Genomic DNA, 26,920 nt, shown 5'->3' with positions numbered 1-26,920 from the left:
TTTTGTCTTCTGCAGGGCGTTGCACGCCGTCCATCAGGGAGCTACGAGTTGCTGTTGGTCTGCGTCTCCTGTTGCCATGCGTCCAGCTGTCTCCCAGGCCCTGCAGCTGGGAGCACCCTCCCCACAGACACACCAGGCAGCACAACTCTGACCTGGAGGTGACTGTTGCAGACGAGAGCCTGGGACGATACATCTGCACATGTCAGGTATCAGGAACATCAAGTCGACACACACACAGAATAAAAGTGCATTATATCTTAATTTACACTGATGATACAACATGGGAAAGTTTTTAAACAACTACTCTGTTATGTCACTCCACCCCAGGAGGCGGGACCAGGTATGAGAGATCCCACCCCCTGCCGCAGAGCAGCCTATCAGCTGACAGTCGAAGCTCCCAACGCTGGAGGAACCGTGGCCACAGCAGGAGGTCGTCACGTCCTGGCTGTCTACATCCTCTTCTTCTGTATGGGTTTAGTGTTTGGCGTATGTCTTCTGTTCTTCGTGACCCGTCGCCGCAATATTAGTTGCCAGGGCAACCACCTGCCAGATAATTCCCTGTCATCAGAGAAAGGGCGGGACTTGCTGGGCTCCTCAGCCACACCGCAGTCTCCGAGCAGCGACAGCCTGCTGTCTGAGGGATTCAGACTGACAGAAAAACGCAACGGTACGGCAACCACAAACACCACGACAACGCTCCTCAGCAACCACGGTAACGGTGCTCACCCGTGCAACAGCTACAGCGGCACACTGATCCAAAGCAACTCCAGCAATGGCCATGGGAATTCACTGTATGCCAACTGTAACACAAGCGGCAGTGGGCTTAAGTTCACCTCTGAAATATTGACTGCAGACCTCCTGGATGGAAGGACAGGGGAGAGGGGGAGGGGGAGATCAAAAGGGTTAGAGAGGGATTCAGGGGAGGGGGATGACGTGGATGAGGGGCTGGGGGATGGGGTAGGCGACGGAATAAGAGGACTAGAGGAAGAGTTGGCCAGCTTTCCCATGTTCAAATCATCAGCACCACTGGCCAAATGTGAAGAAAGTTCGATATGAAGATGGGGGATATAAACGTACTACTGATTGCACCATTTTGCATCCCCAAATAGACTGAACACTGCTGGGAGAAATGAAGGATGGCTCCTGCCAAATGCCTTTTCGATGGAGCTGAGACATAAAGAGGCCTCTCTTAAGATGTATGTGGAATAATATATCTTTATCTTTACGCATGTGAGCGAGACGTGCCGAAGGAAATGCAAGACAGAAAGCCTGTTCCATTGTTGTGAGTCACTCAGGAGGAGCCACAGCTTAATAAATGTTAACATGTAATTATTATTAAATGTAAATATGAGCAGTCTGAACAAGGCTGTGGTCGAAGAGAGTGATGTCGCACAATTTATCTGTGCAAAGAATCAAAGATGAAATGTCTTCATGTGATGACATGTGAAAAAAAAAAAAGCCATATTGATATTCTCCTTCACCCTGTTGTTGCTCTCTCATTCTCTTGAGGTGTCTTTCTTTATTTATATTCCCTACCTTGACACTCCACTCATCTCCCAGACAATGACTGGAGCACCAAAAGACTGCTGCACTATAAAGGGACCTGTGAGACTGTACCCGGCCTTAGCTTCAAACTGAAGCTGGAACTAAGGAGCGAGGAAGCCCTCAGCTGGGGCGACAGTGACAATGTGGGGCTGTCCCTGCCGTGACTGCTTCTCAGGTAAAAGGACGATAGTGTTAGAGTCAGATCCCTGTACACGTGGAAGGCTTGTGACACACAGCAGATGTATGAAAATGACAGAAGACCTCATCCGCCAATGCCAAGAGGAGGGGGAATGGTTTTCAAAAGGACCTTGAAATCACATCAGTCTCACAGAATGGACCTAGCCGGACACAATCCACCGTCACCAGGTTTTATGAGTGTGGGTTTTAACATGAAGATGTATTGTTTTTGTCATGTTGTTTTGTAATAAAGCCTTCAAAAGCTGTTGTTAACCGTGTGTCGCTTCTGCCATTACTGTCGTTGAACTCTGGATGTGAGAAGGTTGAGAGAGAGACTGGATGTGTGTGTGTGTGTGTGTGTGTGTGTTGTTGTTTTTTTTCAACCAGAAATGAATCAAATTCTGAAAATCGCCTACAATCCCAAGGTAGGTTTGACTTTCTGGGTGAAATGCACGCTGTTAAATACCACAAATGTTTTCTTAGTGATCTCTGCACTTTGCTTTTTTTTTTTTCCTCTGAAGTATGAAGATCACCATCTTATCTCCCCGAAACAGGAAGCTGAATACACAGTTTGCTGGTCCTTGTAGTTTAATTCCACAACTTCTTGTAGATTTATAATTTTTTTAATTACAATTTTCTCAACTTTGAGATTCCAATTTTAACCTTGAAAAAAGAAATCCTCCTGTTTTTTTTTAATACTTTTTGTCACCAAGCCTTGTGTTCCTGAGTCCTTGTATTTTCTTTTTAGTTTTTTAAGAATGAATCAACCCTACAGTAACCATCAATCGTTTTCTTTTAGCCACAGGATTCAAAGAACCGACATCCTTTAGGAGAAAGAGAAAGACGCCCCATTGCCCCCCCGGCACTCTGGAAACTGTACTCGGAGTAAGAAACTCTTTCAGTTAACAATCTATCATTTCTCCAATTCGAAGTCTGGTCCCCAAGATATCTTTAACATGAGATCACTTGTGTTGTTTATCATGTGTCATCTTTCTCTTTAGCAGTAAACATGTCTGTTGTAGCTTGTTGGTTTTTGCTGCCCTTATATTTGAAAATGGAGATGGATAAAATTAAAGAACCCAAATTTGGCTTTTTTTATTAATACCTGAGGGACATTCAAATGTTTCACTCTTTTATTAAACATGATACACAAAATTCATTTTAAGCTTCGGCTCTGATAGGCCAAACCTGCAGCACAATCAAAACTGTGGCCATTTGACGTGCTTTAAAGGGATATTTCCCCCCTTTACATGAAGCAAAAAAAAGCATCATATTGCATCACATGAAGAAAACTTCCAGGCAAAGAAAAACATATTTTTCTCGTCTCAGGGCAAAATGAGGGCTGGATTCACGACCATTCAACACTACTACCATGTTTCTAATGATACACAGCTTCATATAAATGGGTGAAGTATCCCTTTAAGTCAACAACATTTAAAAAGCATCACCTTGCAGTGAGGGTTCATTTTGTGTCAGGTGTTACTTTGCTGTGCTGGAGCGTAGGGAAGAGTCAAGAATGAAATCGACATCTTAACTCCTCAGTCACCCAGTAATTCATCAGGCTTTCTGTAGCCGAAAAGCATAAAATCCGCCTCATACAGCTTGTACAGCTTTCTTCTGTCCTCTAGGGGCACTGTTCTGAACCAGTCTCGCACAGAATTGGAGGCTGTCATGTTCTCATAAGAGGGAGGAAATTTGATGACGTCCTCCAGCTTCAAGATACTCAGTAACTGCTTGGCATCCTCTTGAAGACTCTCCTGATGGCCAATAAAATCATATCTGAGAATCAAAACAAAAACACAAATGTCAAGTGTATTTTTAGGAACAACAAACCTGATGAAAAAAATGTTTTTATGAGAAACAACAAACCTGACTTAGCCAATAAAGCTGCAGCCTGGCTAGAAAAATAAAGGCCTTACTGTATGAGGCAGGGATGGCACAGGCGATGCATCTGTCTCCAGTGGGGTTCAAAGGGCCCCGTGCTCTCTGTCCTCGGGTCCAGCAGGTACTGAATAAAGTTGTAAAAAGATGGAAGCGTGCCTGATGCAAATGCCTTCTCCACTGTCTGCGGTGGGTTCGGGTTGTTGCCATACAAACGCAGCATATGCCGGGCAAAGTAATAATAGTAGTACTGATTATGCTTCTGGAACTTGTCTCGGTAGGCGGAGATGAGACGCACAAGGGGGTCCCTGACAAACAGGAACTTGGTGTAGTGCTTCAGCTTTGCCTGAGGTCAACAAATGAGCATAAATAATCCATCTGTCACTAATCTATAGTTGATTCAGCTATCATCTTTATATGTTTGCACCTTCGAGGACACAAATGATGTCACTGTACTGTACGAACTGACCTTCATCTCTGTTCTTGGGAAGCTGGTTAGTTGAGTGAGCACGTTTGTGTTGTGGACTAATTCTCCAGAAATGGACATCGGGTCTTGATAGGGCTCGCTCTTGTTCAGGACAAGCATAACTCTCTTCCAGTTGGTACACGCCACCTGTAAATAAGACCAATATGTTTGTACACCCATGCTAACTTAATGATTCTGTGATGCTGCTGTGGTACTTTCAGCTAAAAGACGTGATTCCAAGATGGTGATATGCTTTCATTCAACTTGAACATTGTTTAATGTGCATCATGATGAAGGTTTTAGTTGAGCACCCTAACATTAACTTACGAAGGAAGTACAGTCTGACCCTGTGATGGGCTGTTTGTGTCTTTAGTGTGTTCATGTAAGCGTCACCTTAGGAATGTAACAATAGATGACGCCATGGTTGTCGTCCACCACCAGGTTCTTTAGCTCTGCATTGCTTAAGGCTTCCAAACTGTGCTTTCCTTCAGAAAATGTTGTTTGGTCTCCGTCACACATTTCTCTTAGCAGTTGCTTCCTCAGCTGCTGCATCCTCTCTGCTGAAGTAAGAACAATAGGATTATCATGTGTTGTAACTGTCTGTCTAATGTTTACTGACATGGGTAAAAGCCAGATACATAACAATTGCGTTATTGCCCAAGTAAATAGAGCATTTTCTTATTTACATTAAATCCAAGAGTAATCATGGGCGAAGTCGCAGATTCACTTCCCCCTAATCCTTGTAATTACGCAAACCAATTTACAGGCAGTGAAGCACAAAAAACAAACGGCACATTATTTAAACAGACCTTACCCTTCCCTAAGAAGAACCAGGATGCACACACACACACATACATACACATACATACACACACAATCTGTTGTACCTCTCTTCTCTTGGAACATGTCCCATTGATAAAAGGACAAGATGATGAGGAACATGGTTCCTGTGAGTCCGAGAAGATGTTGAAGTCTTCTGCAAACTGCCATCGCAGCAGGAGTGTGTGTCTGGCAGTTTTCAATAAACGAGAAGAAAAATGAACGTACAAAAATTAGACATTAGACACTGATGTTATCCATTATTTTTTCCCAATTAAATCCTGTTAAAAACAACCCATAAAAGGAACAAATACAAATAAAAACAATCATTTCTAATATTTCAACTTTAAACTAAAGCTTTCACTGAGGATTTACTTCTTTAGTGAGACAATTTGGATGCTCCTGTTCATTAGTTTAGCTGCAACCTTTATAATACACATAATTAAGCATATCACTCACCTTGCTGCAAACTTCTCTGATGGATGTTTTGTTCCTTCTGGCCATGGCACAATGCACTCATGTTAATCCCTGCACACACCCATGCAAAGATGCCACTCCTCTACTTTCAGACTCCTCTCATATGGTCAGAAAGTTGGACAAGGGGGTATCTTGTCATATTCTTTTAAAACTGCAGGACCATGTCCAAGATCAATTTCTCTTTGGAGAATACATATTCTTATTTCATATTTGTATTTCAATGAAACACCTGCGTTATTTCTAACTCTAGCACATCAGCACTGATCAGCTGGATTATAAACCATTAGTACATTTTATTGTTTATCTGAGTCCACACTGAAGCACAACTCATATTATCATCCACAATAAGCATACTTAAATCATCCCAGAATCTTGTCTTGTATATATATATATGTGTGTGTGTGTGTGTGTGTATATATATGTATATATATATATACATATATATATGTATATACATGTGTGTGTATATATATGTATATATATATACATATATATATGTATATACATGTGTGTGTATGTATATGTATATATATATGTGTATATATACACATATACATATATATATGTGTATATATATATACACACATATATACATATATATGTATATGTGTATATATGTATACATATATACATATATATATATGTGTGTGTATATATATATATATATATATATATATATATATATAGAGAGAGAGAGAGAGAGAGAGAGAGAGAGAGAGAGAGAGAGAGAGAGAGAGAGAGAGCAGTTATGTACGCAAAGTATGCTTTATAAGCTTTATAAAAACAACTTTATTAGTTTAGCAGCAACTGCTGTTGTAATAACCAGACACCAGCAGGGGGTGCAAGAGTAATATTAAGAGAAGCCCTATGCTTTGTCACAGTCTTTTGTTTCCGTCATTTCATTGAATACCTCTCTCAGGGTTTTCAGTGCTCTTACAGACACAGGTGAGGGAGCCTGTGAGCACGAGAAGAGTGACGCAATTATAATAACAAAGTATTTATCGCATATTGTGTTCCCTTTGTGTGTTTTACTTTTGTTTTAATTTGGTGAATTCAAAATCAACATCACGCATTCATATGTATGAATAGTTTGTAATATTTCATGTTTGTGTGTGTGTGTGTGTGTGTGTGTGTGTGTGTGTGTGTGTGTGTGTGTGTGTGTGTGTGTGTAATAGATCAATCTTTTCCTTCTTTAAACACTCACTGCCAGTTTTGCCTGATGCTGATTAATATGACGTCATTCTTCCGAGCGTCTTGTAGAAAACTTAAAACAAAGAAATCAGATGTTATTCTACCATCTCTCGTGCATTGCCCTTCTTCTCCCTCTTTAGCACCACTTTCTGGCTTAAATTATGCAGAGTGTCTAAATCTTCCCTCATCAACCGCTTCAACATACTGCAGCTCAGATAAAACACATAATAAAAAACAGAATATTTTTTAGAATGTGTTTTTTACTTCATTATATAGGCTACTATTATTTAACAACAACATAAGTCTATGGTGTCCCTTGAGGGCCGAATGTAAAAATATGAAAACTTGATGAATGTGAAACAAAAATCGTCCCACTTGTACTCTTACAATTACTCACTTCTTACACACTTCTACTTGAGTAAGCATACTGTGAACTCTTTACTCACCACTCACCACTTGAGGGTGGTCAAGAGGGTGAATTCCCATTGCGAGGTGCAGGTCTGAGGCAAAGATTCCTCATGGCCAATCCTAGTCTGTGTCTCTTGTACAACTTCATAGCAGTTTAGATAATTAAACACCATTTCACGTACAGTGACATTCACTTTTTCAATATGTATTAACAAGCAAGATTCTGTAACCTGACTGTGAAATTATCAATTTACAGCAAGTTATGTCAACATGTAATGATCACTTTGTTGTACATACAGCACTGTGCATGTCAGTGGGCCCTTCATTCTCCTTTTATCGCTGAACCTGCTCTAAGAAGCATTTAGTCTTGACTCCAGAAGCTCGAATCCATTGTAGTTATAGACTGGCCTTTTATGACCATATAAGGAAAGCATCATTATATTATCTCCCAGCAAACTAATCCCTTACTTTAAGAAATGACTGGACAGCAATGTTACACAATCAATTCACCAGTATTGAGCAAACACACACACCAAGACCAAGACCATTTACAATCAATCATGGGGAACTGGCAGCGCCGGTGCGCGCTTATACCGGGGGCCCTGATTTCACAGCCAGCCTCCGTCACTACTGCGTCAGCACTGATGAGCTCAGCGTTCCCGGTAGGGAGGGGTGGGGAAGCTCGTCAACTGAGGATGGAAGAGAGAAGACGACAAAACAAGGGGGAGAGAGAGAGCGAGAGAGAAACGGGGTGTTGCCGCCTCTGAGACACTCACGCATCACTGAGAAACAGCATCAGGGCGAGGGCAGATCATCCCTCCATCTTTCTCTCTGGGAAGCCGAGGTAGCTGTTCAATTATTGAAGCCGTACACATCATCGTACATTATTGAACAAAATCAGAGCCAAGATATTGCGGAAAATACTGCAAATCGACACTAGGCGAACGTCTTCAAGGAGCTCGGTGATATATCAGACGGCCAGTTTCAGCACCTTGGTCAGCGACGATGGCGCCAATGGTGGTGGAAGGAGATCAGCTCGGTGAGTATAAACTCAATAACCGTACATGAATGAATTACAAACAAACAGTTGTAAGTGTATAACTTCGAAGAGCACTGATTTATTTTTGCATTGAGTAAGCTGTTTGTGTTGTTTCATGCCTGTAAATAAGTTTGCGTTTACATTAAGGATTTCATTTTCCATAATGACAGTACAGGTCGACTAGGAGAGACGGGCCCATTAAATCATATAAATCAATATGAGGGCAATATTTATTGGCCAGACCTTTTTTACTCGATAAGGCAGCTTTTCAATAGTGGGGAGTCATCGAGGCTCAATCCTCCATTTTGCAGCTAGTTGAGGATGACAGCTCTTCATCAGTAAAAATATGGAAGCTGACATATTCTATTACGCCACATTGACACAGTGCACATAGAGGCCTATTATAACTCATGGAAAGCACATTATTTTCTCTTTTCCTCTTGGATCAGCAGCTCCCTCACCGCCACCTACCATCACCACATCCATCTGCTTATAGCTGTTTCATGTAAATCCACCCAGAGCTTAAAACTAAAATATTAATGAAAGCTAAAGGACAAAACGTTCAGTAGGCATGCTCTGTGATAACACATTAAAATAGGCTTACCCACTACATATTGCTCTCCCATTTATAAGAGAATAAGGGCGCATTAGGGATTTGAGTCGATGCTATTCCTACACCATCACAACAAAACGCACTTGTGCCCACTTTAAAGTAGGCATAATAGCTCAAATAGAATAACAGAATAACCATCGTAGAAAGGTATAGAAATATTTCCTCATATCCTCCTTCATCTCTTTGTCTTTGTATGGGTGTTAACCTGAGTGCTTTTCCACTGAGCCCCCCTCTTAACAGCAGGAAATGGCCCGTGTTTCCTCAATTGAAATACAGCTATTAACTCTGACTGCTCCTCTCGAGATGTTTATGTCTCCATTGTAGCGTCTTAGTTATCAGGCTATTAGGGAACACGAGTACCGTTAAAGGGGATTACGATCCAAAAAGAACACTTTCCAAACAAAGTGCTGATGTATAAATATAGCAGCCTGCTGTTGGTATTTCATTGGGTTGGACAGATTGTCTTCTGGCGGTCGAAACAGCTTTCTGCATCACTCAGACTGCAAATGGATGTAATTCCTTAATGCAATAATGAAATATATTGAGTTTGTGCATGGCGAATAATTGTTTTATGATTGATTATTTCACTGCCCTCCCTCTCACCACCCCTCTTTTTGTGCTCAACAGTCGCAGTGCCGGTAGGTGTTGCGGTGATGAGCGTCTTTGGTCTTGTCTTCAGTGTGTCAGCCTTTGCATGGATCTGTTGCCAGCGCAAAAACACCAAATCCCAGAAGACACCGCCTTACAAGTTTGTGCACATGCTCAAAGGGGTTGACATCTACCCAGAGAGCCTCAGCGGCAAGAAGAAGTTTGGTGCACCTGCCACAACAAGTGAAAACAACAAATGTGATGTGAATGGCAACTGCCACACTGCATCGCTGATGAATCCGACTGCTACCGGAAAACTGACATCAAGTCCAAATGATTCGAGACAGGTGCTTCACCTAGATCTGGAGAAACGGGACCTGAACGGCAACTTCACCACCAAGCCATTTCATCACCACCACCAGAAGGTGCGAAGCTCCCCGGACTTGGAGCTGCCCTCCCCTCATGCAGGGTTCACCCAGCCTGGTGTGATTGACCACAATGACCTCCCTACACCGTCCAGTACCCTCTCAAGCCAGGCCCCCACCCCTGCTGTTGACAAGCCCCAGGGAGAGGAGAAGGAGGGTGGGCTGGGAACTCTCCATTTCTCCCTTGAATACCAACCGGAGAAGAAGGCATTTGTTGTCCATATCAAAGTATGTGTTTGTGCCGGTGTCAGTTTTATCATTCTATGGTAGACAATTGTAAAAAAAAAAAAACTTGACTCAAGCAGTTTTAACTGATTTTGTTTTTTATTCAGGAAGCCCATGGCCTTTCCCCAACTGACGAGCAGTCACTGACCTCTGACCCCTACATCAAGCTGACACTGCTGCCGGAAAAAAAGCACCGGGTGAAGACCAGAGTGCTGAGGAAGACTCTCGACCCCGCCTTCGATGAGACCTTCAGCTTTTATGGGATCCCACTTGCCAGAGTGTCAGAGTTGGCCCTTCACTTCATGGTGCTGAGCTTTGATAGGTTCTCCCGTGATGAGGTCATCGGAGAGACACTTGTACCCTTGTCTGGGATCGACCTGTCAGAGGGGCGAGTCCTGATGAGTCGTGAGATCATCAAGAGGAATGTCAAGGTAAGAACATCAGCCCGCCCTGCTCCTCCGTATGTCTCCAGTCTCTCTTTAGCTGTTCTATCCATAAAGGCAAAAAATATCCAAATGATGACTATACTTAAAAATAATGAGTCATCATTCTCCTAATTATAACACCAGTCCCCAGTGGTGGCTGTGACTCAGTGGTACAATCTGTTGTCTCTCAACCAAAAGGTCAGCGTTTTGATCCCCAGCTCCTCCAACCACATGTTGATGTTTCTTTGGCCAACACACTGAACACCAAAATGCTTTGGCGAAAGCAGCTTGGGGTCTGCATCTAGTTATGTTTTACAAGTTCATAACCTGTCCCCTATTTTCTCAGGGTTAGAGATGCTAAGATGCAGGAAGCCAAGACAAATGTTTTCGTACTTCATGTGGCTCTCTGAACCCCAAAATAGTCTGTATTGCAAATTGCTCTCTGGTTGACTTCCTGTGTAACTGTACAAACACATCAGTGTTGAAGTCAACAAGTTGTGCATTCTGTGTCATTGAAGCCAGAGCACATTCTGCAGAACAGACTATCTAAAGGCTTTTTCAAAAGTAAACAGTGCTAACTCGCGCTTACCGGTAATGGGCGTTACCATCCATTTCTATATGAAACTGAAACCAGAGAGGAAGTGTGCCTCTCTGTGGAGACACTGAAGATCTGATTCACCATTATGGATCTGAAAACTGATACTCTGGTTTTTGTGGTGTTCTCTGACTGCTTTCAATGTGCCTTGGGGTTCGTGAAACCCTTTCATTTGCGGCTTTTGCTGTATAATTTATGATTATCCCAGAAGTACTTATAATCTTAGATGCTTTAAATACATAATTTATTTCTAATGACATGATAAATCGACAAAAATGATCTCTTTCTGAGCAAAGCCTGGTGTACTCAATGTTGTGATTTGTCAGTGTTTGATTTCGATGTGATCTTCAGATTGTAACATCATTTGGATCTTAAAACATTGATGTAGGCTATTGTGATGAAAGGGACTAGGAAACAACCTTCTGAGTAATATTCACATAACACCATTATGGGTCTGTTGCCTGGTGATTAAGACGTTTGCTAAGGACTGGCTGTTCCTGGCAACTGTGAGGAACACAAATGGGCTGCAGCTCTTCCATCCACTGTGTTGTTTTTCATTTGTAGGAAAAGACATTTCATCACATAAACCTCCTCTGTAGGAAAGAGTCTCCCGCTAACGGCCTGTGTGTGCAATCAATCAAAAAAAGTAATTCAGAATCAACTTGTCTGCTTTACATTGAGAGTCTTCTTTGGGATCCTGGAATTTGACGTTTACAGGTTTATATAGAAAAAAGCTTGATGTTCTTCAGTAGTGATCTGCTGTGTATCATCTGTACTGAAGTTGTCTTTTAAGGAAAATAGTGGAAGAAGAAGTAGAGAATCACTTCATATACTAAAGAAATAGGGCATACCATCTTTTTTTAAATGTATTGACAACAAAGCTCCACTGATTGCAACATTTTTTAATTTTCTTTTATTTGTACATCTTTATGGTTATGTGAACCACATAACAGGATATGGATGGATTTTCTCCATATCAGAAAGATGAAGCGACAGTAAACCTGGTCCTGCCGATTACAAGCAGACTTTAACAAAAAGGGTGTTGGCTCTCGTCTGCTCTGTGTGGATGTGTGCATGTGATTATGCATGTGTGTGCGCATGTCTAAGCCATCTGGAATCGAAAACGACATGTTGCAGGCAGATTTGAATGTCAGGGTCAGGAGTAGACGGGTTTTTGTTCAGCCGTTCTTTGCATCCATGAGTCGAGACATCTGAAGGTGGGACATGACATCGAGTAAGGTGTGATCACAGCACCCAAGGCTTCAAGCTCTCTGAGGTGTGGATACACACAAGGCTGTTTAGATGTGCCAAAAAATGATATGACACATAGAAAGCCAGGGAGCTTCGCGATGTATGTGTGCCAGTCATGAGAAACATGCTGCTCATTTAGTCGACAGTCATCGAAAAACCACCGATTTCAGTCCAAGAACTGTCTGTTTTCAGCACAACATGGTATATTGTAGCTTTTACTGCCTTCTTCATCAATTATTACATGGATTTCTCAACATTCAAACCCAATGAGACATGTGCAATCACTTACAGCCATACCAGCACCCTGAACACAGCTCATTTCAGAAGCTAAGTAGGGTCAGACCTGGTGAGTTCTTGGATTGGAGACTGCCTCAGAATACCAGATGCTGTGAGCTTTGGGGCGGCTGTGGCTCAGTGGTAGAGTCGGTCGTCTCTCCATCAGAAGGTTTGTGGTTTGGTCCACTTTTCCACCTTGTGAGGGGAAAGTGATTGGTCATTAGTGGCACAGCCATCCGTTTAGTGTGTGATGAGGGTGAAAGTGACACGTAGTCTAAAAAAGCACTTTGAATCAGAAGACTCAAAAAGGTTCATTTACCATTCTTTGGTCTTTATTACCAAGTGAAATATATTCTGCTGTGATGGAAAAGAGCTGGAGAAAAACATACACCTCATTGAACGACACATATTGTCTGATAAACTGCCATCAATATCTTTCAATCTGTTCTACCTCTCAAACATGTATACATCTATCTCTTCACAGAAATCATCTGGCCATGGTGAATTACTGCTCTCCCTATGTTACCAGTCCACCACTAACACTCTGACTGTGGTTGTACTAAAAGCTCGCCATCTGCCCAAGACTGAAAACAATGGACCCACAGGTATGTCCGCTTTGAGTCAAGATGTAATCCACTTTCAATGACCAAAAAAAAAAAAATAATCATTTGGGCAGAAACCTTCTTACCAGAATAAGTCTAAAAGTCTCTTTGTCAGCCAAAACTGCTTTAGATGCTGTGAATGTTGCCACAATGACTCAGCCACTTCACTAACGTAATCTGATCAGGGGATCATAGAGACCACTTTAGTGACATGCACTTCCACAAACACACACACACACAAACACTTCTTATCACACACATCCATCATTTCCGCTGTATTGATTTTAGTATTGATCCGGCTAAGGAATAGTGTGTCTCTCTGCAAACACCGCAGGGGCAGATATTCACATCCCAATCCCCTTTTTTTCCTTCCCTTGATCTTCTTTTTTCCCTCATTCTTCATTTTAAGATCCATACGTCAAGATCAACATGTACCATGGGAAGAAACGTGTGTGCAAGAAGAAGACCCATCAGAAGAAGTGTTCACCAAACCCGGTCTTTAATGAGCTCTTTGTGTTTGATCTGCCCTCGGACGAGGGCCTGATGGACACCAGTGTGGAGCTGCTGCTGATGGACTCAGACACAGGTAACTCGCGCTCGGCCAACACCACCCTCGGGCGCCTGGTGCTGGGCACATCAGTGGTGGGCACCCCAGGGGAGCACTGGAGGGAGATCTGCGACCATCCGCGTCGCCAGATTGCCAAGTGGCACGCCTTGTCAGAGGATTAGAACGGCGTAGTGTTGTCTGATACCTTTATCGATAACTTGTCTGGTCCAACCTCGAGAGGGATGGAACGAGAATGTGAGAGATTCAATGTAAAGTTTGTCAATACCCAATGGACTTTAAGTGAGGGTGAATGGAAAACAGGGGCGGAGGAACATTGATGTCGTGTGTGTAGGGTGTGAGCGTGTGTGTTTGCTTGGGGGGGGTGTTATTAGAAGACATTACATCATTCAAACTGCTTCTTTCAATCACTTATCTGTGAAGTTACCGGGGTGAAGCTGAGATAGCAGAGCATGAGAAAGGAAAACCCCGGAGCTTTTAAATGATCCCAAAGACTGTCACTGAAAATCATCCGGTCACATCCAACATAATCTCCACTGAAACAGCCAGTCGTCACTTAAACTGTGCAGAATGTCTACAATGTCACTATTGCTTTCTCCTTCTCTTTCTTCAGCTCTTCCTTCTCTGAATAGTAACCAAGTCCATTGTACGAAAAACCAGAATAAACCACATCCGATAATGCTGTAAAATGTGTATTATTAAAGTTTATTTTATAACAAAAATGATTTCTTCATAAAGAAGTAGGATGTTTGTATGTACATTTTTTTTTACTCAGAGTTGATTTGTCAAACATGTTTTGTAGTCATAATGGGTATTTCATATATCATTACTGAAGTTTGAGCCTAAATTAGGTGGGTTGAAAAAAATACATGAATTGGAAGAGTACACTGAAGACAGTGAACTGTGGTTTTGTGTGTGTGTGTGTGTGTGTGTGTGTGTGTGTGTGTGTGTGTGTGTGTGTGTGTGTGTGTGTGTGTGTGTGTGTGTGTGTGTGTGTGTGTGTGTGTGTGTGTGTGTGTGTGTGTGTGTGTGTGTGTGTGTGTGTGTGTGTGTGTGTGTGAGAGAGAGAGAGAGAGAGAGAGAGAGAGAGAGTGTCTGTGTTTCAATACCAAGTGCTTGTGCTGATGCGTGTGTTTGAGTGACTGGATGCATGTGAGTGTTTGTTAGCTCTGAGGCGATGTGAGCCACATAATGTTTACTGTAGGTGTTTTGTCCCCCTTACTGTGAGCACAAAGACAGCTGAAGTATAGATGTATGTACCTTACTATAAAATATGGCAAATTCTGAGAAAAAAAACCCTGAGTTTGACGTCTTTATTTCACAAGGATGAGAAATTGTGTTTGTACTGAAATCACTGCGCATACTACCAGAAGCATTTTAGCTCTAAGGATTAATAGAATAAAATACTCCATGCTATCTCTATAGCTATGGTTTAAAAACATGATCAAAGAGCTAAACTACTGCAGCAAAGTCGGTGCATTGAGCCCCCCTGGGGATGACATCACCAGGTCACATGATAACTCCTGAGTGGCTAAGTGCCCCAGGATGAAGTCATCGTTGAATAGCTGAATTTAATACAAGCTAAGTGGTTCAGTGACCGAGAACGACTTGCTCAGCATCCGGGCACGTCAGCACCCGGGCTCGGACTATTTTTCTTCCAGATCTAAAAAACCCCCCCAAAAAACGGACAGACAATAACTCTCTCTAAGTGATCACATATAGATAGATACACAGTCTCTATCTATCTATATAGATGACCTACTAAAGTTACTTTGACATTTTTAACATAATGCAAAGCTCATTAACTCTCTGTGGCTGCAAAGGTAGTCTTTAGAATATTTCACACACACACACACACACACACACACACACACACACACACACACCGACATCACTTTTCTCAATGCGTTTGCAGAACACATGCATCCATCTGTCCCTTTAACACTGGTCCTCACTTGGGGAAACTCTCTGCAAAGCTTTGATCTTTTGCTTTTTCTCACACGGACGGCTGTAAAACAATACGTTTGTTGCAGCATTTTTGATATCATGAAACATAAACTCTCTCCAGCCCAACTAAATTTAAAGGTGTTTCATCCTTTGCCCCTCTGGCCAATCAAGACAGAATATGGGGCCTTCCAGCCAATGAAGAATCAAGGCTCCACGTACGTTGCTATAGCAACAGCATGGAGACCACAGGTGCCTTCCCCTGAAAAGATGAAATAGATTGACAACAAGTTCCTGTTGGGTTTACAAGACAGAGCCTTTTAAGCCTCTACAAACCTGGAGTATGGAGTGTGTTTGTGTGTCTGATTTAGACACACACTGACAAAAGGTTAAACGTTGGTTTACTGAGCCCTTGCTTTGATATTGCTGTCATGGCAACTGGGGGCAGTAGTGGTTCCAGGGTTGGGGGGCGGTGGAGCTCATGAGAGACAAAGAGGGAGGTTAATAGAGTGAAGAGGAGAAAGTTTAATGAGGAGGAACGCTGGGCAGCAGATTAACAGAGCAGGGGAACAGATGTGGGCAGACACTGAAAGATACGAGTCGGCCACACCAATCGGTTTTCAGCTCCCACTCTGACATCATTGACACATCCACCTCCACCTCCTTTCGAAGACTTAACAGATGGCATGGATTTCTTTATGTCTAGGTCAATAAACCAAAGGCCAGGCAGTACTTGTTGGCTTGGTTAGGGGTCTCTTGTAAGATAAACAAGCAAATAATCCAAGTGTTTGGGCGGAGTAAGGAAGAGGCCCACAGGCAAACAGAATGCAAAATGCAGTATGCTCTGAAGCTGCTTACAGAAGGGTGTACCAGACTGAAACTTTATGTAGTTTATTTGCATCAAATGCTCATTTTTCCTGCTTTATAAAATATAATATTTCATTTTAATTTAATTTAAAATAATTTGATGTGCTCCCTCCACAGGTGGTGATGCACAAGTCAATGAATTAACGTGCAGAGCAAACCTGTGAGACTCAGGCACTGCATGACATCATTGACGTCAATGAGAGGCATTTCCATTGCGTGTTTTGGGCCACTTCACGTGTTCTTTCTTTTTTCTTTTTTTTTTGTTGCAATAAACAACCAGAAACGCTGAACATCATGTCTCAGTGAACGTGTGATGAACTGATCCTGTTTGTTCCATTTGGTAAATACAAGAAGATACTGAAGAGGCTGTAAAGATCGTTTTTTTTGCCAGTTTGACACTGACGTGCTCTGAATGTGATGCAGGATCACTCAGCAAAGATTCACTCGTTCAAAAGATAAGACCAAGACACGTACCCAACTCTCCCTGGTAGAGAAGACTCAAGTCTTCCGTCCACATCCATTACAGCGCTTGAAAACAACATAATCAAACTATTGATGAACCAAACTGATTCGATAAGGATTGTTGTGAAACAGCAGCTTAAGTCCTGAGTACCACAGAGAGGCCTGACAGGTTAGGTCACTGCAAACTTAACAGTTCATCAAAGATGTGAAGAAGCTGTCAGCATAAGCTGTGAGGGGAGGGTTATGCATTTATACACTTTGAAGGGGGAGACATTGTAGGATAATGTATTTTGAGTGAGAAGATACTAAAATGCACTACAAATCAAGCTGTAGCATTCATTGTTGAATGTACTGATGTAAAATTAAAAGAAACCCAGATAAAGTAACAGATTTATTTTGTGGCCTTGTTCTGCTGTTTGGGAGCCTTTTAATGAGAGTCCACTTGTTCCCTTGTTGAGGGAATGATCTCTACATTATACGAGTTTGACTTGGTGTTTTGGTGCAAAACAATCAGAACAGAAGAAGGGTTAAAAAAAAAGTAAAGCACTATAAAAACAGCAGTGCTCCCTGCTGACAGGGATCTTAAACAGAATAAGATTTAAAAGTGGTCTAAAAATAAGATGCAGAACTCAAACAGATTTGTGTTTTTGTAGCAGCGTTGAGCCGCAGCTTTTGCAAGCAGACACTGAAACTTCAAGAGAAATGTGGACTGCATTGAATGAATGAGTTTTATCTCTTCTGCATGTATGTCCATTATTCAGCACTGTTGTAGGTGCACAGACACCTACAACAGTCGTTTTCTCCACCCAAAGCGCTCTCTCCAGCTTTTCAAAATAAAATAGTATAAACAGAAAACCCAGCAATAACGGTCTGTTCAAAATCAAACACTAAATGTGAAACTATTTGGGGCCAACAATGAACTACCTTTAAAAGAAAATCAAGCTACAAGGACACCTAAAAAAATCCCTGTAAAGGCTTTTAAGATAAAGAAAAGAAAAGAAAAATGTCTCTCCTCTTGCGATACATTAAAAGTGAATATATGCAGCTTTGTTGGACAAACATGAGGTTAAAGATTGAACATTGGGTTAAACTTTATTCTCTTCTGGCTTGTCTGAATTGGAGTGAATGTGTTACCCAGTCCAACAGTGTCTTAGTCAATGCTGTTAAACCACATCCCCCCCCCCTGTTGAGGAAAGAGGGAGGTGGGGAGAGGAAAACTCTGAGAAGGGATGGAACGAAGTTGAAGAGGAAGAAACAGGAGAACAAACACTGGAGCAACAAACAACAAAGCAAAAAAGGATATAGTTGTTTTTTTTCTCCCAGCATTAACTGTCTGTCGTTCAGCTGCGCTGATGCACTGGAAGGATACAAAAACAGAGATGGTGGAGGCCAACAAGAGCCGTGCCAGCCTCAGCCGGCGTGTGCTGAATGCTCTCTTGTTGTGTACTGGGGACATGGAGCACTTGGTTGTGTTTATGCAAGGTAGGAAAAGCCTCACAATTCACTTCTACCTTCCCACAAAATGTATAAAATGTAATATAGATATTTTGAAAGGTGTGTTTGCTAAAATCTTCTCATCATGTTAAGGATACCAAAACTTTAAGGTTAAGAGAAAGTCCCTCATATCTTAAGGTTTGGTTAACTGTGGTATAATAAAAGATGAAGGTAATAAATGCTTACAGCAACAATCACACATTTATCACTGTTAAGTAGAGCAATCGTCCTCAAACATAAAACATCAGTAAACTCTTGAGTTCGCCTTAAAAGTACAGTGGGGATTTTAATCCTTCAAATATTTGGTTGCTGTCAAGAAACATTTACCACATGTGAACTTTTTCTGTGTCCTCAGACAAGTTAATTGGGCTGCAGCTGGTGGTGTGGAGTCTGAGAGGGGTGTCCAGAGTGACCCTGGCCAACAACCCGCTGAGTGGGGCTCTCATCTTGACTGCACTGTTCTTAGCCTCCCCCTGGCAGGGCCTGCTGGGAACGCTGGGAGTACTGGCCTCTACCCTCACAGCTGTCATCATAGGCCAGGACAGGTCGAATGATTCAAGTTCTTGGAGGATCAGCAAAGCCCACTTTTATTTTCTACATTTTTAATGATCTTGAAAATTAAAACCACGCAACATAGAAATGTTAATTAAAACTTCAATTCATACATAATCTTTACACTTTGAAGCCAAATATTATAACACACATTTGAAATGCCTATCTAAGGCTGATCCACAGCTTTAAATGTATTCCACACATCAGGAGAGAAACAGCTTCATGACTGAATGAGCTTCACTCACAGCAAATCAACTCTTCATTTAGGTTCAGAAACTACATTTATGCCCCATATGGTAAAATACTACAAGAGGCATGGCTCATTTCAAGAGAGATTTCAATCTAAAATTAGGCTCTTTATATTCATGTTGATTGTGTTTTGTGTTACCTCGGGGCGTCTCAGAAAAAGCTTCCATAGTTTACGTTTGAGTGTGCCTTTCTTTTGCCTTCAGAATGGACTCAACAAGACAAAGACTGGATGTCAGATTTTTGCTTGCTGAGTTTCCTTGTGTTTGTAGTGCTGCGATATCCGGAGGCCTCCATGGTTTTAATGGCATGTTGGTGTCGCTGCTGATGGGAGTGTTTAGCTCTGCTGGAGACTGGTACTGCTGGCTGCTGCTGCCTGCCTGCTTGGGGTCAGCTACATGGTACGAGACACGCACACATCTATGCATGCAAGCAAAACTACAACTGGCTTATGTATTGATGTACGCCTATTAATTATCAGCATTGTCTTACATATCTTTGCAAAAGGAGCGGCAGTAGCTCTTGTTGCTATCTGCTAAAGTTCTCTGATAATGCTGTTGTGCTGCTGCTTTATTAACTTCATCTTCATGGCAAAGCCAACAAATTGGTAACAGATTTCCAAAAGATCTATTAAAACACCCAAAGTGAGCACTATCCCAGGTGAAAATGTCCAAATAGTTGACTCATATACATCTCTTGGAACAGTGATTCATTCAGAACTAAAGTTTTCTGAAACCACTGAGTCAATTATTAAAAGGGATCAACAGAGAATTCATTTGATGCGGAGGCTGATCGCTCTTCGTGTTCCTGGAAGCATGTAGTTTTATCATCGAAGTATTTTAACATTTTCTTTTATCTGTTTGTTTAACCGGTTGACTAAAACGGTTTGAAACACATTATGAAAGTCTGCTCAAAGATCATCAGAGTCCAGATGAAAGACTTGAGCTCCCTTTGGAAGGAGCGTGTGGTCCAGAAAGCAAAAATAATCTTAAACCAACCTGGACATATCCTTTCATCTGTCTTTTCTTTGAAGCCCTCTGGATGGTGCAATCTTGCCCCTCCAAGGAGAACCAACAGATACTCCAACTTTTGTATCCCTTATCCCACTGGACTGATACTGAACATGTTGGTCGCCTGTCAGGTCCATTCGTTTAAGTATCTTTGGATTGAGTACATTTCTAGAATTGTATTTATTCATACATTTTCTATCTCTGGCTTCTCATTCAGCGTCCTGTTCGTCATGTGAATGTAATTGTCAATATGCTGGTGGGAACTGTGTTTGTTGTGCTTTATGTTGTCTTGGCTTCTTTTAATGACTCGGTAGGCTGTAAAGCTGAACGGCCCTTCTGGGATCAATAAAGTTCTCTGAGTCAGAATTAGAAAAGCTGGGTTTTAGTTTTAGTTTGCAATGCATCAGATGGACTCTGTGCAATTAAGGGCAACTCAAATTAACATAATCCATCACTGTATGTGTTTATCAGGCTAAAAACGTAGATGTAAAGCTTGTAGGGAACGCTAAGCTTTCAATGGACTCTTTAATAGTTCATACACACTCATCATGTTGGTGCCTCCAGTGTTTTCACGGGTTCTACTAATGTAGCCTGTTTGAAAAGGATGGACATGTGTGTAAATATTACGTCTGCATCTTACTTATATTTTCTGAATATTTAGCAGGAACCGAAACCTCTCAGCTCAGCACTCTTACAAATTCATGAAGGGCCAGCATGACAGATTGGAGGTAGAGGAGGTCAGGAAGCCATTTTTGTCAAACACTGTAACAAATGGCTGTAAAATCCACAATCATTTACTGCCCTGTTAATTACTGTGAATATGTTTACAGCACAGTACTGAGTAATAGGTCTGAAACACACAATACTGTAGAAGTCCCAGTAACAATCACTCAGCTGTAAATAACTTTACAGTAAGATGTCAACTGCTGCCAGACAATTACTGGGAATAACACAGTCTGTTTTTTTAAGGTTTGAGTATGATTCACAACAACAAAAAACATTGCATACAATTGAGCAACCAGCTGGACTTCAACAAGCAGCTCGTTTGGCATCAGGCTGTGTTCGTTCATTTTGCAAGTAGGGAGTGTCTGTCTTTTACAAAAAGATAATTCTACCCTCCTTTCTCCCTCCCCCATCCCCAACCCCATCCCCATCTCAAGTGTCTTTTTGTACAGTGGTTTCTCCTCAGTGTTGGACCGCTGGGACTTGCCTGTGTCTGTGTTTCCCTTCAACACCGCCATCGTCCTCTACCTCCTATGTACTGGCCCAAATAACCCCTACTTCCCGCACCACCCAACAATAGCTCCAGGAGTGCTGGATCCCAATGGCACCAAGCTTGTTGCTGTAGAGGTAGGTCACAATGACATGTAAACATGAGACCCTGGAAGGAACTAGATTTGACAAGCCTTAACAAGAAGCCATAGCACATATATACCATTATGAGCCAGTGAGTTTTAACTCCTTTTATTAGTGTGAAAAAGTAGCCAAAGCAGCAGTAAATCTAAAGTTTAGATTGGACAGCTACCAGTACTTACAGACTGTAAGTGTGTCTGGATGAGTCACACTCTGCACATCAAGTCAGATACTTACAAACAGGTGCAGATCACTGGGGATCACAACAGGAATTAATAAGTGACAGAATGTATGATGGAGATTACAGAGATATTTTAAAGCCGTGCATGTGCGATCCCACCTGGATCAGATCTTGAAGGCGTTTGTTGGCACTTAAAAATGCTGTTTCCTCCTGTCCATGTCCTCAGTGTTTTACTTACTCTTAAACGTCCCGGTAGACAAAAAGTGTCTGCTGAATGAAACTGTATGAGATAAAAGCAGAAAAAGATGTTTCAGTCTGGTGTCCACAGCAAAGTAGCTCCCAGGAACACATTAAGTATCAGCTCAGCCTCTCATGACTCACCGGTTACTTAGCAACAGTGCCTGCTGGAGCTCCTGTTCAGAAATTATAACCAACATAAACTATTTTAGTAAACAATGTAGATGAAGCTAGTGCACCAAATAGAAAGTGTTCTCATTTTTTGTTTCTGTGGCGTGTGATTGAGTACAATACTCACTTCGTATAGAGACCATAGTGGAAGGTAGAATCTCATTGGCTCGTCTCTGGGAAGGGTACGTTGAGGGGATTTTAAGCTGCTGTGACCTTTGTATAGCCAGGGGAAAAAAACAAACAAACCAACAGCAATAAAACTACAAATCTGTTTGCTACTAAAGACTAGTTAATTAGGATGCAAGCTGTTGCACAGTGTACTTTGTAAAGACAAACCCGTGTGAACTGACCCCTGAATATTAATGACATAGTGACTCTGGAAACCTTTGGTTGACTCTTGCTAGAAGCTTTTGATCTCTGGGGGCATATGAACGTTTGAAAAGTGAATTTTAATCTTCAAATTTAATCAAAAGGGCCGGTGTGCTTTAGGTCCATTTTCATTTCGATGTTTTCTAGGTAAAGTGTTTAGCTGCCCAGCATCAGACAACAAACAGCAGACTAAAAAGCAAATGCAGTGGGGTTTTTTGTTGTTGTTGTCAATGATGTGTTCTGGGAAAACACATGGATTTGTCCTGTATGACCTTGCTGAATAATTTCTTCCAGGAAAACCCAGCTTGAAACAGAATACTGACGGTGGAGACAATACTGCACCCTTTGTCTCTCTTAACCAATCCATTGATGTGATTGGCTGGCCTACTTCAGTCCAGTGTTTCAAAATGTAAAAAGTAACACTTTTTAGGGAAATAATTACATCTCTGTAAAAATAGCCTATCCATCTTGACCAAGTCTCATCTTTCTTTATGATTTGTTGTAATATAAAGCAAAAGAGAGATAGGTTGATTGATGTAAATCTACTGTTATCCTGTAAGATGCATCTTGAAATGCTGATCTGATGGAGAAGACGAACAGAAGTTGCCAGATTTCTTTGCCGCATAGCTTTCTACATTTTAAAAAGAAAAGTAATATTTTCTCATCCTTCTTCTTTAGTGTCTCTGAACTCACATCTTTACACTCCTTACTTCTTCAGTCTGCATCTCTTGCTGCGAATGGCGTTCTTTTCATTTCTGAAATTCCCTCCTAAAATCTGAACGCTCTGAATCTTTGTGCTTTCTCAAAAGCTCTCCAATCATTCCTCTGCTCTGCCTTTCCTGCCTTCTACAGTATAGCGTCAAAAATGTCTCCCAGCCTTTTTCAGACAGCTCTCATCCCTTTATTCACCTCTTTTGTTTCCCCTTCTCTTCTATTTTCCTCCTTCAACACAATGTTAAATGTCTGGCTTTTCTTCTTCCTTTTCTTCTTCCGAACGACGTTTTCTCCTGCCCTCTGTCCTTCTCTCATCTCTCCTCTCATACTCCCCAGAGATGCAGTGACGTCAGTCCTATTTATATTTAATGTCTTAAGCTTTCACTCTGGATGGTTCTCTGGCTGCACAAGCACAACAATGTAAAGACATACTGTACACGTGAGTATTTGCAAAGGCAAATATAATTAAAAGGCTATTATTGACTTGTCCAGTAAGTATCAGCCACTGGCAAGTGAACCAATGACATCACCATGGAAACTCCTCGCTTATCACTGACTGTTGGGAAAGCTGTGAATGTATGGATGTCAGCACGTGTCTGCTGTGTTTTGTATGTGTTTATCGAGGTGAACAAAACAAGATTGGATGTTTTTCCCAGAATCCAGAGTCTGTTGTGTTTTTGGTGGGTTTTTATTTTGAAAATGAGTAAACTCTTTTTGAAAATCTATGCGTCCCTCTTGCAGGTCCTGCGTGGCATCCCACTTGGCGTGGGTCAGATCTATGCTTGTGCAGCTGTCGGGCCCTCTCTCCTTATCCTCGTGGCTATTCTACTCTACTCCCCCCTGCTGGCTTTCCATGCTCTGCTGGGATCTGCAGTCGGAACGCTGGCTGGTGAGCCTCCATCATGTGTGTGTGTTACTGTGTGGGAGGCAACAAGAAAGAAAGATAGCTATTGGATTTTAAATGTAGGTCAACTCAATGCGGTGATGCAATGAAAGGCAATGTCTTGTCACATTAGAAGCAGAAAAGCTTAAACTCTGACCCATGAAATCCCTGATCCTGAGGGTCAGTGCTTTAAATCAAGGTTAAAAAATGAATAAGCAAGAATTGGTTTTTGTCAAAAATCAGCCGGTCTCAGAAAAATCATGTTTATCTAATTACAACAAAAGTAAACTCAAACCATTATTTCAGCTTAGATGTGCAACAATACAGTGAATGGCTGGAGAAAGTCAAATAATACTGTGATCTTTTTTTCTTTTCTTTTTTTTAAATCAACTAATTTCACTATTCCTCTACAAATATGATGCTGCTGTTAATGAGTTAGATTATGGAGGTGAGGCTAAGATTAGTCGAAAAGACAGAAAGATTTGCAGAGAGCTGTGTGAATCCTTCACATACAGGAAGGGAAACACAACAACAGATTTCATGTTTGTTTGTTTTTTATATTCTAAAGATTCTGAATGAAACTTTCTTGGAGGTTGACAGACACAGTGACAGGTGAAGAGTGGCACAAAAAAAGGTCAACCATCAATCTGGGCCATATAAAGTATAAACCCAACCTAAAGGTCATTTTGGAGCAGATACTCATATTCCTTATTTGTGAAAATGTCAGACAGGAAAGAAAGTTCTAACTTTTCTTCTTTTTCAGTTTCATGCATTTTTAGTAACTAAAGCCAAACAATAAAACAGCGTGTAGCACCTCCATGTGGACAATTACAGTACAACAGATTGTGTGCGACAAGAGCCATGATTTTGTCAATGGCAGTAAGATTCTTCTCTCTCTCTCTCTCTACCTCTCTCCCCCCCCTCTCTCTCTCTCTCTCTACCTCTCTCTCTCTCTCCCTCTCTCTCTCTCTCTCTCTCTCTCTCTCTCTCTCTCTCTCTCTCTCTCTCTCTCTCTCAGGTTTATCAGTGGCAGTGCGTCATGATTTGCTGTACTCTGGTCTGTCAGGGTTTAATGGCGCTCTGGGCTGCATGGCTGTTGGAGGACTCTTCTTCACTTTCAGCTGGAGGACTCACCTCTTTGCCATCGCCAGCGGTGACAAACAAATAAACAAACACACACACACACACACACACACACACACACACACACAGAATGAGTGAATCAAACTCTCACAAAATGATGTGCACCACACTACGCCACAAAGCACATCTTAAACTAAATTGAAGCTGCGTGCGAGGTACCATAAATTCAGTTTATACCACTTTGGCAGTGACCCAATTTACCAACTTCAAGAGAATTAATCCTGATTGGAACTATAAGTGTGTCTACTAGCAAAATTAACTGCAGCTAGACTCTGTTTATATTTTTAGCCTTAACACATCTCCTCTGCCTGCAGCTTTCCTCTCTGCATATGCTGACATCGCTCTGGGCAATCTGCTGGGATCTGTAAGTAAACACACCTCACACATATCGTGTATGAAGCAGCTTTAAAAAATCAGGATGACTCCATTAGCATCCATTTCTCTGTCATTCCCCGCACTTTGTAGAATCATGTTGTTGTTTGCAATATTGAGCTTTGAAATATCAGGAACTAAAATAAAGTTTAAACTAATTAGAAACATTATTGTGTGAGTTATTATTGTGAGTATATGTGCTTTCTCCTATACAAAGCCTGAAAAGACTGATAAACTTCGTCTTTAAGGAATTTGGTATCCTTGACAAATAGCTGTCGCATTAAAACAATCACTCAATCCTATATTGCATTCCAGCTGTTCTTTCTACTCAAAGTAACATGTAATCACATTTTAGGTACTAAAACATAGAAGTTTTAGTCTCCTATCTTTCCCCTTCTTAAAAAAAACCAGAAAGTTATTTAACGCTGTAAAAACTGTCAGACTCTTTACAGTCTTTCTTATTCATTATTTTTACATACTGAGTCTCTCTCACTAGGTTGGTCTTCCAGCGTGCAGTTGGGCATCGACTCTGATAATCACACTGATGTTGCTGCTAACTGGCAGTTTAGCAGATTACCGCATCCCTATTGGTCAGGTCACGACCCCCGAACACAACCTGCTCTCCAAAAGTCATTGGGAGGCCGGGAACACTGCTGACAGAGAGAGCACTGATGTATAGAGACTACTGTATCACAGCTTCCTGAGTTGGATTGTGTGGACTAGAAATACTGTTTGTGTTTTTAAAATGTAAACTTGTAAATAAAGGTTTTTTGGGTACACAGTTTTACCTTGAGGCTAAATGTAAAAAAAGAAAGAAAAAAGTCTAAAAAGTAGAAAATGATATTCAGTGTTCATGAGGTATCACAGCCTTTGTTTTCAACCTGAACTGTATTTATCAAAGGAAGAACGTGCAGTCTAATGAAGATGTTTTCAAATACAACGTATCACTATTAAGCACCATTTAGCACAAGCGGCGGGCAAAATTGACCCTTGGCTTGAGCTGCCTGTGGCATGTATTGTTGTGTTAGCTGACACTCAAGGAAGCTGTAAGTAGACTACAGTATCTTACTCTTATTTTCTCTCGTCCTTTACTGAACAGTCAGCCGTCCTGTTCATGTAAAACTGATGTAAACAAAGGTCCAACAACAACACAGCCAGTGGGACTCGGGCGTCTCACTCATGTCTACAGTCGTGACTCTGAGAGACATTTATATCGACGTGTACGTTACACTTTCTTCCTTTTAAAGTTTTTCAAACAAATCTTTGTAAATGCTTTTGGCCGTCTTTGAAACAGCATTCCTGAAAGCGACACAAAGACGACGAAGAAACAGCTAAAAGGAAAGAAACATCTTTA

The 26,920-nt window shown here is 41.6% G+C and overlaps 4 protein-coding genes across 5 annotated transcripts in view; 3 read left to right on the top strand and 1 right to left on the bottom strand.

Annotated features, from left to right (window-relative positions):
- Positions 1-1,995, top strand: part of sema4f (sema domain, immunoglobulin domain (Ig), transmembrane domain (TM) and short cytoplasmic domain, (semaphorin) 4F) — an 87,213-nt gene extending 85,218 nt beyond the window's left edge. For both annotated transcript variants that reach the window (XM_079371312.1, XM_079371311.1), the window contains exons 14-15: positions 16-206; positions 328-1,995. In XM_079371312.1, the coding sequence (XP_079227438.1) occupies positions 16-206; positions 328-1,056 (920 nt within the window). In that variant the 3' untranslated portion in view covers positions 1,057-1,995. The remainder of the gene's footprint in view (positions 1-15; positions 207-327) is intronic.
- A 1,057-nt stretch (positions 1,996-3,052) lies between these two features.
- Positions 3,053-5,227, bottom strand: LOC306841926 (carbohydrate sulfotransferase 12-like). The gene is made up of 5 exons (XM_079371954.1): positions 4,957-5,227; positions 4,463-4,629; positions 4,073-4,216; positions 3,642-3,949; positions 3,053-3,501 (listed from the first exon to the last, which is right to left on the bottom strand). The coding sequence occupies exons 1-5, from the start codon at positions 5,057-5,059 to the stop codon at positions 3,261-3,263; spliced, it is 963 nt and encodes a 320-aa protein (XP_079228080.1). The 5' UTR covers positions 5,060-5,227; the 3' UTR covers positions 3,053-3,260.
- A 2,439-nt stretch (positions 5,228-7,666) lies between these two features.
- syt4 (synaptotagmin IV) lies at positions 7,667-14,257 on the top strand. The gene is made up of 5 exons (XM_079371147.1): positions 7,667-8,003; positions 9,244-9,857; positions 9,962-10,285; positions 12,886-13,006; positions 13,413-14,257. The coding sequence occupies exons 1-5, from the start codon at positions 7,970-7,972 to the stop codon at positions 13,730-13,732; spliced, it is 1,413 nt and encodes a 470-aa protein (XP_079227273.1). The 5' UTR covers positions 7,667-7,969; the 3' UTR covers positions 13,733-14,257.
- Positions 14,258-18,048: 3,791 nt separating this feature from the next.
- Positions 18,049-26,525, top strand: LOC306841833 (urea transporter 1). Its single transcript, XM_079371837.1, has 8 exons — positions 18,049-18,323; positions 18,691-18,880; positions 19,406-19,534; positions 21,304-21,493; positions 23,910-24,057; positions 25,070-25,204; positions 25,509-25,558; positions 26,063-26,525. The coding sequence occupies exons 1-8, from the start codon at positions 18,194-18,196 to the stop codon at positions 26,243-26,245; spliced, it is 1,155 nt and encodes a 384-aa protein (XP_079227963.1). The 5' UTR covers positions 18,049-18,193; the 3' UTR covers positions 26,246-26,525.
- The last annotated feature ends 395 nt before the right edge of the window (positions 26,526-26,920 follow it).

The sequence above is a fragment of the Symphodus melops genome (genome assembly GCF_947650265.1).
Source record: "Symphodus melops genome assembly, chromosome: 20".
Taxonomy (NCBI): domain Eukaryota; kingdom Metazoa; phylum Chordata; class Actinopteri; order Labriformes; family Labridae; genus Symphodus; species Symphodus melops.
The sequence above is the reverse complement of the archived record's forward strand: the minus strand, read 5'-3'. Positions and strand labels throughout refer to the sequence as shown.